We start from the raw sequence: 17,012 nt of genomic DNA, 5'->3' as shown, positions 1-17,012 counted from the left end.
ACGTAATATGAAAGTATTAAAAATCCAAATATGTGCGCCGTGACATCACCTGAGGTGGCGGCAGCGAGCGCGACATCTCGCGATACTTCCTCCCCATAGCAACTGACAAGTTAGCCTTGGATACCACCTCAGTCGTGCAAAGGGCAGATTGACGGTGAGTGCCATTTACTAATTCTTTATACTCTATAGAAATTAAACACACTGTATCCATTCCGGAGCGTTTGATTTTTTTTTCATAGTTGTATCAATTTACAAAATGTGTCCGTAGACACGTCTCTAACCTCAAAGCTTGTCGTTAGCATTGGCTAGCTACTCTGAAAGCAACCTGTCAGTCAACTATGGTATTATACGACAGAGTGTTATAATACACTCATGCATAAACTCAGAAAAGTAAATAATAATTAAAACCAAATATAGTATTTTGCCCCCGTTAACACGCTACACTGTTAAGCTCATATAACACTCATTAATTTGCTTACTACTCAACTTGTTTTTTTACAGAGCACTTAAGAAACAACCACAGTTGCATACAAAGTCTGTACATAAGGTAATAATCAGACATGAAACACTGTTAAAACAATAATTGAATTTAAAAAAAGACAGTAAATGCGGTATAACTATCTCAAGTCACATGCTGAGTCGAAAGCCAAAGAATAAAAATGTGTTTTAAGATGAGTTTTAAAATTTGAGGAGGCTTGCCTAATTTAACGGGAGATTAGTCGAGTGTCTACGGAAGAAGCTCGATTCCCTCTGAAGCTTAGTTCTCGGTACATCCAGTAACCTCTGGCATGTGGCATTGGGCACAGGTGGAAGATCTCAGAGAGGTAATGTGGGGCACGACTGTTTCAAGATTTCAAAACAAATCTTAAAATGAACTCTAAAGTGTACAGAGAGCCAGTGAAAGGAGACCCAAATTCGTGTTATGTTCTCCCTCCTACGAGCCCAAGTTATGAGGCGAGCAGCAGCTTTTTGGACCAACTGGAGATGCTTGAGGAAGGACTGGCTGACTCCAAAATGAAATACATTACAGTAATCTAGCTCTAGATGTAACTAATCAATGGATTACTTTTTCCAAGTGCTGTTGTGAAAGGAGGGCCTTTACTTTCGCCAGCTGCCCAAGATGGAAAAAGGATAGATATAACATCAGCACCAATTTAAAACCCAACTTTGAAACTGTTGCCTTTGGATGAGATGCCAGGGGGCCCATGTCAACAGGGATGGTTGTGTAAGGTCCACTGAGACCAAACATTATAACTTCTGTTTCCTATTAACTGAATTTCAGTGCCATCCAGGCTTTGATTTCCTCCAGACAGGACGAAAGAAGCCCTAAGGACATAGCGTCCTTTTTGCTTAGCGGGACACATTGTAGATCTGACTGTCAGCAGTACAGCAATGAAAAAGAAATACCTTGCTTTTTTTTAAGATGGAACCCTGGGCCAGCAAATACAATGAAAACAGCAGTGGCCCCCAAAATTGAACCCTGTGAAGCACCATATGACAGTGGGGCACTCCAGATATTATTTTGCCCACATCTATCAAATCAGCTGCTTCATATTTTAAACAGTAGAGTTGGGGGCCGTGCATTAGAGATCACTTCTAAATTAGCAGCAGTAAAACAGTGTTAAATAATAAAATGTTTTTTTTTTTTTTTTTTTTTTTGTTAATGGATGCCCTGTGACTGATCAGTCCAGGGTGTGCCTTGGGATCAGCTCCAGCTCACCTACCACGCTAATGAGGACAAGCTCTATAGAAAATTGATGTATGGATGTGAGTTAATTATCAAATTCGACTGGAAGAATGCTAAAAACATTCCATTGATTCGTGTAACTTAACTCATGTAACACAACTTTTTTGTTTATTCTTCAGCCACGGACTGCCAGCCATATGCAGTCTACCAGCGGGAACCAGACTTGGTGCCCCGGTCCATCTCTGTGGAGTCTGATTATTGAGCATGTCCCGAGGTCCGAGATGCCCAAGATTCACGCCACGCTGGGCCGTTCGCTGGTTGACACGTACACAGAGCTACACGCAGAGGTGAGGGGGATTTACTTTTTGGGGGGTGGGAAATAATATTTTAAATACAAATGATTGTGCAACACATGTAGACAGACAATATAACAGTACTCAAAGTCACATATTGGGTTCGTTCCCCTGTCAAAGTGTCCTCGTGCAAGATACTGAATGACATTTTCACACTGAGGCTGTGTCATCCGTAGTCGAATGTGAACTGTAGTGCTTTGAGTGTCTTTATAGGTGGCAAAATGGTATACAAGTGAAAGAGCATCCTCAGTGAAGAAAAACTATTAGTGCTGTACTGAGGAGCTGAGGTCTCTCAATGAACAGTTATGTGAATCTGTCTGTTTTAATACTGCCACCTGGTGGCCAAAGCAGGCACACATCTTACTCCATTTTCATTTTCATTTCGTTTCCTCACCATACAATGACAATGAAGACATTATATCCTGATCTAATAAAATTAAAATAGAGAAAAACTACTTGCCATCTAAAGATGCTTGATGGTTAGGGAAGAGAATTTTTTTTCCATGCTAGTCATTGCCTATTATGCTCCGTCTCACCTCTGACACAGGTGAGGATAAGCGATATGGGAAATTTATGGTTTATATTGTCAGTCAGAGCCTTTCTTTTGTCACCGTGAATTCTGTTTAAAATTATATGGTTATAAAAATAAATATTTGCCCTCATTTGAAAGTTCTCGGAGTGAGTCCAATTTTGCCCACCTCAGCAGTCCTGGCAGTTAAAGTAAAAGAACGAAAAAGAACTTAGGTTTTGCAAGAAGTTTGGTTGAGCTGCTTCTACTCAGCAATTACAACTCCCAGGCTGCTGAATAAAAGCCATCCTGGGTTAAAAGAGGCACCGCCGTCCAAATGCGAGCCAGCCAGACATCAATATTTACACAAGGACCCGCTGAACTCTCCCTCAGCTCTGGCTTATTGACCCCACTCAAGACAGATTTGGTGTACTGATGACAAGTCCCGATATAAGCGGGATCAGGGTCACTTTGGCAGGTGGATCAAAGGAACAGACCCCTCCTTTGCCTTCGAGGAATTCTGAATAAGAACTTGCAAGAGCTGAGGCGGGGAACCTGCGAAAGCATTTGATCCGGCCCACCACGAAAAGTCAAAAAACAAATCACACCTCAGAAGAAGTGTTATAAAACGCCGTCACACCTCACAATTGCTTATAAAACATTCCTTTCGAAAAGTTTAGGAAGCGAGAGGCTTCATTGCTGCTGTAGACTTAAAAATATTTCAGTCTTATGTCCAAATCTGAAGTTAAGAGCTCAGAGATCTGATGCACAAATTACCTTCACTGAACAAAAGTATTGTCACGTTGCTGACGGGTATGTTTTGTCGCCCAGGTGTACCGTTTGAATTCAAACAATATTCATGGACTATTTCTTGAAATTTGGCGCTTATGTGATACTGCAAATCGTGATGGTATCAAAAATGTCTCATTGCAAACACAACGCTTTTTTTTTTTTTTTTTTTTTTTTTCTCTCGCTTTTGTGCTTTCTGTCATCCGCTCTTGATTAATGTTATCCGTCACTCTGCAGTCAGCACAGCAACTGGACTGAAAAACAAAACCTGACAAATATACAAGAAACAAATAAATAGATAAAGCCGACTGGGCCTGACATACTGTTATGTTGCTTTTCTGACACCTCAGGTGAGACGAGCACAAAAAAAAGAAAAACACACTCAGAAGATGTTTCATTCCTTGTGAGGCATAAGCACTCGCACACACACCGAGGTTAACAAACACACACAAAAAAAATGAAAAAACAAGAATCGCAATCAGTCTTTAGGGAATTGACGTTTGCTTTACAGTTGGTGCCCGGCCTTATTTAAATATCGGTTCGGCCGCCCTCTTGTGGCCGTTGTGGCCGTTTTACGATCGGGAACAAAAGGCATACATGTCTGACAGATGCCCATGAAGATGCAATTTCTATAAGTAAAAGATAACACAAAATTGCCATTTGTTTCATGTAATTTGGAGTAAAATGCTATTTTAGGAATATAGGTCTTTCTTTAAAAGTAACTCATTGTTTTGGGGTAAAAAAAATATATATATCAAAAGAAGTACGAGTGGTATCGATACTTGGTATCGGTATATGTGACAACTCAATATTTTAGTACATTTACTGGTATTGGTCTGAAAAAAGGTGATATCAAAATCCTTACTTTTACAGTATTACAGAATACGCAACAACCTTTTTTTTATGTTGCACTCTACAAATAAACTAAAACTAATACTAAAACTAATATGTTTCGTTAGGGTCTGGAAATCCGCTGTAAAAACTAACTGAATTTGAAAAGCAAAAGTCAAAATGAAATAATAACTAACTATAATGAAAAATTATGAAACCCTGGCACACACAGACACACACGTGCACACGCACGAGCACGCACACACACAAAATCAGGGGCATATTAGGTCCCCAATTACGTAATCGTCTTTAATGGCCTTCCACATGCAAAAGATGATAATTGGCGACGATTAAAGGCCTGGAGAACGGAAATCAAATTAGAATGATGCAGAAGGAATCACTTCATATGCAAATCATACACACTCACACACACATGCAGGCAGCGAGTGGCTCAGCGAGTTCTGACGGCGAAAAAGAGGCTAATCCTACACTCTTTATAAGACACATTGATACATGAGTTCTTTACCTTAAATGTAATGTAATGAATTGCTAATCACATTTTAATTGTCACACAGATGTAAAAATATAGTAAGTTAACCACTCCCCCCCAAAAAATAAATAAATAACTGAATGTGTATTCCCATTTTTCAGGTCTACGCGCCCTTTATAAATGTCAGCTTTTGTAATTTGGTAATGTAAAAAAAAAAAGTATTAAGAATACTTTTTCTTTCCACGGTTAGCGTGACGTGGACCATCGCAACTCAATAGAAGAAAGATTCAAATCTGTTAGAGTAGGGAAGTATAAATGAACAACTGAGACAATGTTCACATCATCTTATAACTGGGGATCTGTGTTCAGAATTAGCCAATTAGCAACCATTTTAAAGTGCCTCTGATTGACCCCAAATAAAGTTCAGCTGTTCCATTCTTTTTCTTTATACATCACAAAAAAAAATAAAAAGTAGCATTCGAACAAGATTGAATTTTTAGACCCACTCTATCTTCCTGTGCGGAGTCTTCTTCCAATTTTTTGTCAGCATTGAATATTTATCAATGTTTTGTGGAGAATTTTTAGGATTTAATTGTTATATTTTTTTCCCAATTCATTTCATGTTCCATCGATTATATGCAAAAAAAAATTATTTATTTATTTATTTATTTTTTTTACAAACTCAAAATATTCTTTAGAAAAAGTAAATTATTTATCTTGGCACCTGGGAGTCTAAGCACATATCCTCGGGGGTGGTGAAGGCCCTCGCGGCCCCCCCTCTAGCACCGCCGGTGTGTAATTGTCCATCTTCTGATCAGATTGGTCCAAAATCGTGCATGTTAGGTTCATTGCAATTTCTAAACGTACATTTAGGAGTGAGTTGTTGGGCTGTTGCATGTGCCCCAGGACTGACTGGTAACCAGTCCAGGATGTACCCAGCCTCTGTCACTGTGTGTTTCGACCGCAGCCATATAATGAATCCCATGCTTCCATGCACCGTTGTGAAAACTATCGAGTGACTCCCCCCCCACGCCCCATCACGGTCCACATTGTCTACCGCGGTTAAATTTGCTTCGGCAAGACCACTCTCTCGCTTCCTTTCTTCTTCCTACAGCGAACAAAAATAAATCTTCCATGTATACACGAACCCGGTGTAATAATTTGTGTTTTCACAGCACTCCCCTTAAAATAACTCTTGCGTGAGATCTACTGTTTTACTGCGCAAGGAAGGAAGGAGGGCGGGGAGGGAGAGCGGGAAGCAAAATCCACTCTTCAGCCTTTGAGCCATGAAGCCTTTAACATAAACACTCCAGTCGGCAGCCAAAGGCCCACAAAGGAAGCCGCGCTAACTGGCCGTGTGTAGATGCTGTCAATGCTAAACACGCACACACAAAAAGAAAAAAGCATGTGTTTCCAGGTCCCCTGGTGTATTCCTTTGAAGAGACATTTTTACTGAAAGAGGTCAGTCATGATTGACAAGAAGCAGGTGTGGAGTGCGTTAATGGCAGCCAGACACATATGCGCCCCTCTCGCTATTTTCCCCCTTATTATCTTCTGATTTGTTTCCAAAGCACAATTCAAGAGTTTTCATTGTAAGTTGTGAGACTTGAGTCGAGGAATTGTGTGCGTTTGCGGCGAGAACTCAGGCTAAGCGCGGGGACAATTTTTTGATGCGTTTTTTTCCCCAGCAGTCGCTTGATTAATGAATGTTTCAGAAAGATTATCCTGGCTGATTATCCTCTGGTGTGGTGTGTGTGTTAAGAGTTATTTTTTTTTTCCCTCCTTGATCTGCTCTGAAGACAGTCGGACAACAACCTGGGCAATATTTACAATCGCAGAACAGTTTATGGTGATGGTGGCGATCAGATGTTAAAAACCGGAACGAGCTTTGAGCAACACAAGAGGAAAGAAATCGTGACTAATCACACTACCATTGGTTTACAAATGTGATTTTCTTTTTTTTAAATACTAAGTGCCGTGAAGCCATTAGATTTGTGCTCTTTGTTTGATGCCAATTTAATTTGCCACCACTTATGTCCCCTGTGCTCTGCTCTGACAGGCAGTCATGTGGTACAAGATATGGCAGGAGAGCCAGCAGGCTGGGACCCAGTTCTCCCGTTGGAGGAGCCCCCTTGCCGACCCGCCGGTGATAAAGGAGCTGGTGAGGGCCGAGGTCAGGATGCTGCTGAATAATCTCCAGGAGAAATTCCTCAGGGAGGGAAGGTCGGTGTTGCCCACAAGCTGCTTCTTGTTTCAGCAAAGATGTTTGAAAAAACTTTTTTTTTTAGGTTCATGGGTGATTTAAAAAAAAAAATGAAATATTTTAATTTCAACATTTGCTCTGGTAATGTTATAAATGTGGGATTGAATGACGCCACAAGGCATTCATTATTCATTCATTTTTGTTGTTCGCGGCATAGCTTGGTCCTGAAGGTTCACTGTACATATCGTGGGTTAAAAAAAATGTCCATGTCAGATTAAACTGAATTTCATTACATGTAAAAAAAATATCAACATTTCATTCTTACACAGCCCGTGTTGTAATTTGTTCTTAATTAGAATCACGTGACAAGTTTCCACATTAATCCAAACATAATGTTTGGCGATTAAAGTCACAATCAAAGTGAGCAAGGCTTGTGGAATGCTGCGCTGTTATTACTGTACTATTACTATGTTGTTACCAAGGCTTGACTGATTAATCTGCCAGCCTACTTTATCAGCCGATATTAGCTCTTTTAAAATCAACAAAAATCAGTTGATTTTTTTTTTCCGTATTTTTATCAAATTTCCCCCGCTTTTTTTCCTTTTATACATTAACAAATTACAACATTCGACAAAGATAATGCCAGTTAAACATACCCTGACAAAAAAAATCCAAAAGTTTGTCGATTTTTGCAGATTTTTCTGTCGGTTGGAAAACTGCAAAGCAGTCACCAGTTTCCCCCAACACACACACACACACACAAACACACACACGTACACATTCAAAAAAAAGAAAGTTATTTCATTCCTTAAATATATTTTTTAATTAATTGACGGATTTATAGTTTTATTCTGCCGAATATCAGAATCAGCACCTCCAAAAAAAAATCCATTTCCGGCAGCCCCTAGTTATTATTAATATTATTATACGAACTTGTAAATGAACTTGTCTGAACTGTTTGGTGTTTGTACTTCAATTTGTCACAACCCCAAGGTATCGTCAAAGGCATCTTCAGAATAGTCCACTAATTTGTTCTCCGCCTTTTTGTGTGTTTTGGGTCAGCACCCTATTTTTTGGACCTGCTATCAATATTCAAAACATCCCGTCCCTCAATGTTTCACAGTTGATAGAGTTCCTTCTATGCTGTATTTTGCAAGCGACAACATAGAGCTGAGAATTAGAGTGACTTGCCAAAAAAATAAAAATACTCCGATCCAACAGACGTTCTTCCATTTGTAGCTGGTCAATGTTTGTTTTGGCAGATTTCAATCTCGCCAGTAGTTATTTCAGTGACCACTGTGGATTTTTCAACAATATTTTGCAAGTTGGTGTGCTTGTGGCCGCTGGTGGGGCAAAACGTTTCCCCTGCCATGGATGTTTGATCGATAACAACTCTATTTTCACGTAAAAATTGGACAGAAAGTGAAGGCCAGTCATCCTTTTTTTTGTGTGCTTGTAATTTGTCTTCCCACCACGTCTTGCTTTGTCTCAACAGCTGGGATGCAAGAGAACGATAAGCCCTCTTGCTCTCCTGTCCCTTACGCACATCCACCCCCCTCAACAAAGACGTCCATAAAACGCTCTACTTGGCTCCCATGTCACAAGGGTGTTGCGATACAATAAGTCACTTAAAGCGTCGATTTTAGAGGCCCTCTTAGCGCCACGTTAAATTATTGGATTGAATATATGGGCCTGCGCTAAGTGGTCGGCAAAAAAAAAAAAACGCATCTTAAAAATGTGCTGCTGTGATAAGCGAAGAAACATTGCGTAATCGGGGCGTTTGATGCCGCTTTTTAAGTGCTCTCAGTGACATCCTCGGTACTCTGGGTCTATCTTTTTTTTTTGTAACAGTTTTTTTTATGAAGGCGAAGTTATCCGTGTTATAAAAATCTAAGGAGCGGTTATAAAACATCCTAATTGCTGTTTGCTTTTTAATTTCTCACGCTAATGTCAGGCCATTGGACGGGCAACTAGTTGTTGGCAATCAAATGACTTTTATTGGGAAACAGAAGCGAGTCGTAAAGCGGCTTTGTGTATGCGTGTGTGTGTGTTTGCTCGCGCGTGTTAGTAATTCTCCTGGCAACTAAGTTGTTGCTGGCAGGAATGTTGCCCTGTGTAACCTCTGAGAATAGCCCAACATGTTCTCTCCTTCCATTTTTCTCGTTTTGCGGCTATTTATTTGATCAATTTGCAGACTTCCTTCCTTTTGATTTTCTCTTCTTTTTTTTTTTAATTGATCTATTTAACTGGGGAACAATTTTGAAACAAAATCTGTTGAGTTAGATTTTTATGGTGATTTGCTGATTCCAGATTTTTTTTTCTAGCACGGCACGTTTATTTCTGCACAGCTGCAGACAAGCAAAATTCCACTGAAGAGCTAATTACGTCGGGACTCAGCGACGTGGCAACTTGTTTGTGCGTTCATAATTGAGACAATGCGGTGAGAGGTGTGTGCGGCTCCCAGTAGATCAGTTCTATCAATCTGCAAACAAAAAGCAAGCATAATAGGAATTAAGATGATTAGTGCTGGCGTTTCTTTTAAGATAGTGGCCAAAGGCATGTGCTAGTTTTTTTTTATATATATATATCGTTTTCATGAATACTTTTTTGATGAATACGTTTTGAAAACCCGCGATGCACTGAGGCCGCGAAACTCGACACACTCTCGGGTTTGTAACTGAGTTCATAAAAGTGACCTACACAAGACGATAACAGTGTCACGCGTTGTTCATTTAAGTGAGTTTAATGTTCTGTCGTTGCAAAAGCATCGAGCAAAGCAAGCAATCCCTCAAGCGCTAATACTTTTTTTTTATCCTGGCGGGCCGATATTGTATACATCAGCAATCTAATTACCAGGGCAACTTCCCAGTAGCAGTCGGGGCGGGGGAGGGAGTCCTGACGCCGTTGAGTTGCTTGCCGCCACACCCGCGGGAGTCGTGGGTGGCAAATGTCACTTTTTTTTTTTTATTGTGATATTTGAGCCATTTATATGAGGTTGTACGGTGGGGGGGGGGTGTTTGCCTTATAAACGTCAACTGATTTATCTTATTGGACTCCTCCTGTGTTGTCCTGGTGCCGCGCCAACCATTCATTTTCTCTGTCACACACACACAAAGCAGTCAGTATCTGTGTGATTTGTCTCCGGCTAAAAAACACTCATTTTCTCTAATGCAGGGACAATAAAACCAAGCAGGCTGTTGGCTCGCCTGCGGCTGCCTGCTTTAGTTACTTTGTTTTCCTCCCTCAGGGCATTTCCAGAATATATGATGCCGCTGCTCAACTTTTTCCATTTTAAGGCCGATGTTTATAAGGCTCATAATCATGGCTGAGCTCCTCTATTATTTTGTTTAGAAAGCCTTGATGCGCCGTGACGTAGCAGATGTTGTCTTGTCATCGCAGGCACGATGAGGAGTTCTTAAGTCGTTACGACGTGAAGACGGTCAACTTTGCCTTGGGTCGACCTGACGTCTGCGCCGAGCCCAAAGATGACCTCAGGTGTGGGCGAGCGACGTTGCCAACTCTCACGATGTAACCCTCTGACCTTCGCTTTTCTGTCTTGAAGCTCGCGCTCGTCCACCCAGTCGAGCATCGAAGGGGAGATTGAAGCCATGAAGGACAAGCTGAATATCATCGACATCAACAATGTGGTTGAACATCTGAAGTAAGTCGCAAAGTTGTTAGGACTTAATTCAATTGAATCATTTAATTAAATTATTGTCATCATGCACTGGAGAGGTGATTCTGATTTAAAAAGAAAAGTGATTACACGGGATTTTTTTTTTTTTTTCAGAATTTTGTGCTTTTTCTCACGCCGCATAAAGATCATTGGCTTCGTGCCTCATCTATCTTTATTTTTGGTTCTAAAATGGCTTCCACGTCCCTTAATGCAACGCAAAATCACCACTTTGTGGTCGGTGGTGGCCGTTCTGGGTGAGCAGTAACTTAGACATCACTGGACCTGCAAAGGATAAAAAAAAAAAAAACACCTATCGAACCACTGTTATTTCATCAGATCGTTTTCGTCCCAACCGCGGAACAGTGGACCAGCTCTACACTCTCTGCAGGGTCCTCGAGGGTGCATGGGAGTTCACCCAACTCTCCAGGTTAGGAAAGAAATCCTGCCCCAAGTGGAGGAGTTCAAGTATCTTGGGTTCTTGTTCACGGTTGAGGGTAGGAAGCGAGAGATCGACAGATAAAGCTGAGGAGTCGAGCTGCTGCTTCTTGGCATTGAGAGGACCCAAATGAGGTGGCCCAGGCATCTGATTAGGATGCCTCCTGGACACCTCCTTGATGAGTTGTTCCGGCCATTTCCCACCGGCAGGAGGCCGGACGACCCAGGACACGCTGAAGAGACTATGTCTCCCGGCTAGGCCTGGGGATTCCTCCGGAAGAGCTAGACGGCGTGGCTGGGGAAAGGGAAGTCTGGGCCCTGCTGAAGCTGCCGCCTCCACAACTTGACCCCGGATAAGCGGCAGATAATGGATGCATTCGGCGTAGAAAAATCCATATCATTCAGACACAACTCATTATATAATCGTGGGGTTGAGATTTTTTTTCTTCATTGTCCTAATAGACACAGTTAACTTTCTGTTGTTGCACATAGTCTAATACTGTTGTAACCTACCCTAAATCTAGAAAATGAGCAAACTGTAAAGTAGTTTTAAGTTGTGTAAATTGTAAATGGAAGTCTGATGTCTGGAAGAGTCAGGAAAACATTAAGTCAAAGCATCTCTGCTTTTTATTGTATTGGACTTAATTGGTTGTTAAACACACTGAGTGGAGTGTCAACCCATTTTTCTTGCCTCATTTGCCCCAGACTGCTTTTCCCCTTTTCTCGCCTCCTTCACTCTTCATCCTTCCTTTTCTTCCTCCATCCCTCGCGTCATGGTTGGTGTAGCAGTGCGGTCAATGAGGCTACCTTGGAAGAGGGCCCATTCCTCTCCTTTCTCCCGCCCTCTCTTTCTCTCTTCCATTTCCTGACTTGAGCAAAACAAAAAGATCCATTGTGAGAAAGTGCTTCCCGTGCTGGACGCCAGTCGACGGACGACCCGAACGCGCTTATGTAACTAGAGAGGGACGACCCCTCGACTTACTGAATTTGTCCTTGCCATCTCCTCCTGCTTGCGGGCAACTTTTAAATAGAGACTCATTTATAGTGTAACTGGGGACCTGCCGTTTCCTACATGACCTAGATTGTCTAGCTTTTGTCTCCATAAATTTCAAATGGAAAAAGAACTTCAGAATAAATGTCTTAAGTCTTTGAAAAGATTTGTGTTTTATCTACGCTTACCTCAATACCTTCCTGCTCTAATATCTACCTCTCCTCGTTAGCAACTGACACATCTTCCTGACAATCTACTTAATTTTGCGTCAATGCGAACTGAATTGCAAAACCGAGAAAAACCTGGTCCATAAGTGTACATTTTCCCATGCCAGTCGAATAATCGTTGCACGTCGACTGTCTCAAGTCGTGTTTTGTTTTAAAAGCATCGCCAGTGCTAATGCTAAAGTCCATGTAAAATCCCATTGACATGCTAACAGGAAACTAGCATCAAACCTCCGGAGGTGATATTTCTTCAAGTAACTAATATTCACGCAAGAGCACTGTAGTAACACATCCACAAAGGTAAGATAACACTATTCAAAGACACATATTCTTCCTAAGATGTGAAAAAGAGTTATATTAATCGAACTCAATCGCAACTTTCTTATTCTACTCTAATTTTATCTCATTGTACGTGTCTACGCATTTACGGCACCACACTGCCCCTAAGAGGCCAACAAGCAAACTACAGGAACAGCCGGTATTTTTTTTTTCAATTGCTATTATTTTGTAATTTTACATTGTCACTATTTTAATTTTACTTTTTCCAGTTATATTTTAAATTACGTTTTTCAAGGATTTAAAGAATTCCAACACCTATTTCCGCTTGAAATATGATATCTGCAGTCCCAGGTTAGCCCAAGAAGTCCCAGGATTTGGTGAAAATAAAACCCAGAACAACAAAATAGGATAAAAAGAAATGAGATGAAGAGAACGAGATGCTTATTCACAGTTTGATTGTGTGCAAAACGCCTAGCCCTACTTTGAACTATTAATCTAGTTCATTATAATCATTTTAAAGGGAGTATCATTTGAACTAACTATTCATTTAGGAAATTAGAATCAATTTCAGGGGGAGCATGAGTTATTCATGGAAAATCACTATTCACGACCAGGCATTGTACCCACCTACCAATTACCTGTAAATATGTATAAAATACATACCTGCTTTCTTATGAACTGTACCTACCAATCTGGCTACCAATCTGACATAAAATACAGTACATCTGTACCCTAACTTCTTTACCTTCTACTTCCCCTTTTTACAACTTAATCACATTGAAATGCCAACCTCCTTACCGACCACTGTAACCATTTGCAGGTCTATCCTCGCTGAAGAATGTGCGGCACTGAAAGCAAAAGTACAGCACATACAGGTAAAACAGGAAGGAGTTGATATTTCATCCTCTTTTGTTTTAATCCCTAAAGCCTTCAACTATGTGTGGATAACAGTCATATTTATTGTATTGAAGTGATCCGTTTGAATGCAGCGTGGATTGCACTCACCGTGAAACTTTTTTTTTTTCATACTCATATATATATTTGCTGCATAAACACATGCAAAAAGCACATTTTTCTCCTCTAGATGCTCACATTTCTGCATCCTTGCTGGCTAGAGGCAACACATGCCTGTGATGTTGTCATAATTGTCAGGGTTATGACTTATTGAGGCCAGATGTTGACATAGTTTGAGTCACACAAGGGAAAATATGCTACATTTTTTTAAATCCACTTTTTATATGTGAAAAGGTTGTTGCGTTCATGTAATATTGAGTGGAAAAATCGAACTCACCGTTCAATCGGCCTGCTAACAGGCGTACACATACCCAGACTGGTTGTCATTTGTCTGGATGTGAATTTTTTAGGGCAAATTATGATGGAACACTTCTGTTTAAGCGTTTAGTGGTCACATACAGAAATTCCTCTCCTCTCTCCCTGTTTGTTATTTTTAGCCCTATTAGCTTCCTCTTGCTCTTTCCTTAGACCTTCTATATTTGCCATCTACTTTATCACTGTGGCTTCAGTAGTCACACACCATCGTATTATATGCACAGTTAATATAACATGCATGCGCATTTTTGCAATGTCATTTGCAGGAAATGATCAAAAAGCAATGCAGGAGTCAGGCTGAGGGAGTCAATAGTGAACCAACCCTTGCAGGTAAGTGCTGCTGGAACATTTGTGCCAATGCTACCATCTAGAGGCCCATTGACGCTGATGGCCAAGGTTGAGCCTCTAGTCTAGTACATTACTGCAGTAAAAAAAAAAAAAAAAAGATTTTAATCCCGTTGACATCATTGACATGGTTGTCTGTATCGGTCATTTTTTTAACTACCTTTTTAGAATTGAAAGAACTGCGGGGGGCTATCCAAAAAGACTTTGAGCTCTACCCCTCGCCTCCCGAGAGAGCAGTGAGACAGGCATTTCGGTGAGTATGGTGTACTGTAATACTATATATATATATATATATATATATAAAACCAGGAGTGTCCATAATTATGGAGAGCACTGTATATAAAGTGGTCCATAAATTTCCATACATGTGGTTTATACCTATGATACCTCGGGTATCTGACACATTAAAAAAAAAAATGCATTACCATAAGTGACAATCATATAACATTGAATCCATCTCTCCCACACCGAGTGAAAGGGGGATGTTAAATTTGATAGAAGTGGTCTTTAAAAAAAAAAAGATTTAAAAATCCTAATTGCTTAAGTCTGCAGACACTGTGTTATCATGGTCATCTTCATTTTATCAGAAACTCAGTGGTGTGATCACTTCCTATGTCCACAGCTAATTTTTGCCTCAATAGATACTTCATTGTTGTCCATTTGTGTCTTTTCTTCCCATCGCCGTGGTCCTCAATTGCAGACTGTCAACAGGACAAAGGAACTCTGATAAAAGCTTGTACACGTTAACTAATACCTCCTTCCGAAGGCCACATCCTCCCTCCGCTCCACATCACATGAACTTTTGCGGCTCTCTAAAGCCGATTGACGCTTTGGAGAACACCTCAAGGACTTCTCATCAGCATAAAAGTGCCACGTCGGCGTCTCGACACAGAAAAGTCCGCCTTAAGACCGCCGCCAGCGACCCGGTGGTGATGGAGGCTTCGCGCCCGGAGGACGACTCGGATTTCCTCTGGCGGCTCCTCACCACCACAGATAGCTCATCCTTCTTTCCCTCACAGTATCTCCAGCCAGGGTAGCGAGAGTTATTCATGGACATTAGAAGGTTAGCTGTAAAACTTTTTGTGCAGTGAAAGATTGCAGTTAGAGTGGAAAAGGGCTCATCGAGGACAAGATGCGAGCCAGTAGCAAAGAAGCCACCGTGTCAATCGTCAGTGGTAGTCCGCATGTGAACTCCCAGTAAACATGGACATTGTTTTTTAACACGACAAACTAAACAAGTGTTTACAACCAAGTTATTTCCACAAGGGTGACAAGTCAGCCATCCAGCTGACGTCAATTTTTTTTTTTTTCAGGAGATATCCACTAAAGATGTGATTGTATTAGAGTATGACTCATTTGCACATACTGTTTAGCTATGTATTTATAAAAGAAGACAGATGAAAACCATTTGCTTTCTTCTTTAAAAATATGGCTAATGTACAGTATATATTCATCTCAAGTTTTGGAAAGAGATAACCCGACAGTCATAGGTCTCCGCTCCCAAACCAGTTTTGTGTTGTAATACCAAGACTGACCTGTGAGAGGCAGCATGTTGCCACAGGGCATCCATACCAGTGAAAGGTACAAAGAAGAAATAAACAATAAGACAGAAGTGGCACCTTTGAGACAGTTTTTTTTTTTACGCAAGCTTTCGCATACAGAGAAATCACTTTTCTCAACCATTGCATTATCATAGGAGTGGCCTGGACACATTTACCTCCTGCCACACCAAAGAAGTAAAAGAAGCAGCTCGGCTGATATAACTTTAATGGTAACAACATTAGTTGCAAAAACTTCTTCTTACTTAATAACTACAAATTGATATGATGTTCAGAAATGACCACATTAAAAAATACATTTAAAGAAAATAATTGGTAATTGTAAAATAACTGGAAAGAAATCGGTTAAATAGCTTGATCACTACAAATGAAGACTGAATAATGATATACAAAATTAAATATAAATTAAACGGAATGTCAATCAATAAAAAGTAGAATAAGCATTTGCAGTAGAAAAAGAAATAGTCTAACAGTTAGCTTAACTGATAACTAGCTAGCTTGTACTGTCGGAATGACTCATCAGGAGACTTGGTTTTGGTTTTGTCTTTTGTGCTTTTAACTGTCTTTGTTTGTTTTATTGCTTGTTTGTTGTTTTATGACTTACTTTTGCTCCATGCACAGAACTTTGTATAGAGCGGTGGTTGTCTTTGTGCTTTATAAATACAGTTGAGTTGACTTGAGAGTTGAGTTATTGCGCAAGTGCTTGGAGCATTGGCATTGCAATTGCTATCATTTTGCCTGCTGACCAGAACGTTAGCAGGTCTCAGTACCCTAAACGTGGAGCATCCGACAACAGGTTAATCTTTCGAAGCCTTTGCTTCCTATTATCCAAAGAGAATGAATACATTTTCAAATTTTGCCCCGTTGTTGGTTTGGGAATGTCCTGCGTGAAAATGGATGGGCAGATTGATAAGTGACTAAATAGTAAATTTTATTAATTTAGCACTTTACAATCCATAAACTATACAAAATAAAATCACAACTTAAAACTTTGCTCAAATAAAAATCAAAACTACTGTACTGCATTTTTTTTCTTGACTTTAAGCCAATCGGCGCCGCTCTCATTATATTACGTCACACCCGGTTTGTTAAGCCGGAAGTGTAGAACAAAGTCAAAATAAACCGCGGGACAAATCATCAAAGGCTAAATAAATTTTATTACCTTGGAAAATTTACTAATTGAAAAGAACGATATAAAACACAACCGTTGAGTTTCTCGGTGCTTTTTAATTTGACCACACAAGTTACGCCCGTTTCTCACTAGCTTTTGTTTTGAAATGTAGCATCGGAAGTCATATATACATGGACCCCGT

The 17,012-nt window shown here is 40.4% G+C and overlaps 1 protein-coding gene across 3 annotated transcripts; it reads left to right on the top strand.

Annotated features, from left to right (window-relative positions):
• Positions 1–3: 3 nt before the first annotated feature.
• ccdc24 (coiled-coil domain containing 24) lies at positions 4–15,752 on the top strand. 3 transcript variants are annotated; one of them, XM_088311292.1, is made up of 9 exons: positions 4–154; positions 1,867–2,034; positions 6,718–6,881; positions 10,261–10,356; positions 10,424–10,522; positions 13,287–13,341; positions 14,062–14,125; positions 14,309–14,393; positions 14,841–15,752. In XM_088311292.1, exons 2-9 carry the CDS (start codon positions 1,885–1,887, stop codon positions 15,175–15,177), a joined length of 1,050 nt encoding a protein of 349 aa, XP_088167418.1. In that variant the 5' UTR covers positions 4–154; positions 1,867–1,884; the 3' UTR covers positions 15,178–15,752. The 3 variants fall into 3 exon arrangements, with proteins under 3 accessions (XP_088167418.1, XP_088167419.1, XP_088167417.1); XM_088311293.1 differs by lacking the exon at positions 4–154 and adding an exon at positions 507–547; XM_088311291.1 differs by lacking the exon at positions 4–154 and adding an exon at positions 1,729–1,767.
• The last annotated feature ends 1,260 nt before the right edge of the window (positions 15,753–17,012 follow it).

This window comes from Idiotropiscis lumnitzeri, chromosome 12 (assembly GCF_059441095.1).
Source record: "Idiotropiscis lumnitzeri isolate Australia: NSW breed Sydney's pygmy pipehorse chromosome 12, RoL_Ilum_1.0, whole genome shotgun sequence".
In the NCBI taxonomy this organism is placed as follows: Eukaryota; Metazoa; Chordata; class Actinopteri; order Syngnathiformes; family Syngnathidae; genus Idiotropiscis; species Idiotropiscis lumnitzeri.
This window is presented reverse-complemented; position numbering and strand designations above follow the sequence as displayed.

Bases quoted from the DNA above. Each gene is read 5' to 3' on its own strand.
- ccdc24 (XM_088311291.1), top strand. The intron at 10,357-10,423 runs GTGTGGGCGAGC...TCTGTCTTGAAG, and splicing joins GAGCCCAAAGATGACCTCAG to CTCGCGCTCGTCCACCCAGT. The intron at 10,523-13,286 runs GTAAGTCGCAAA...AACCATTTGCAG, and splicing joins AATGTGGTTGAACATCTGAA to GTCTATCCTCGCTGAAGAAT.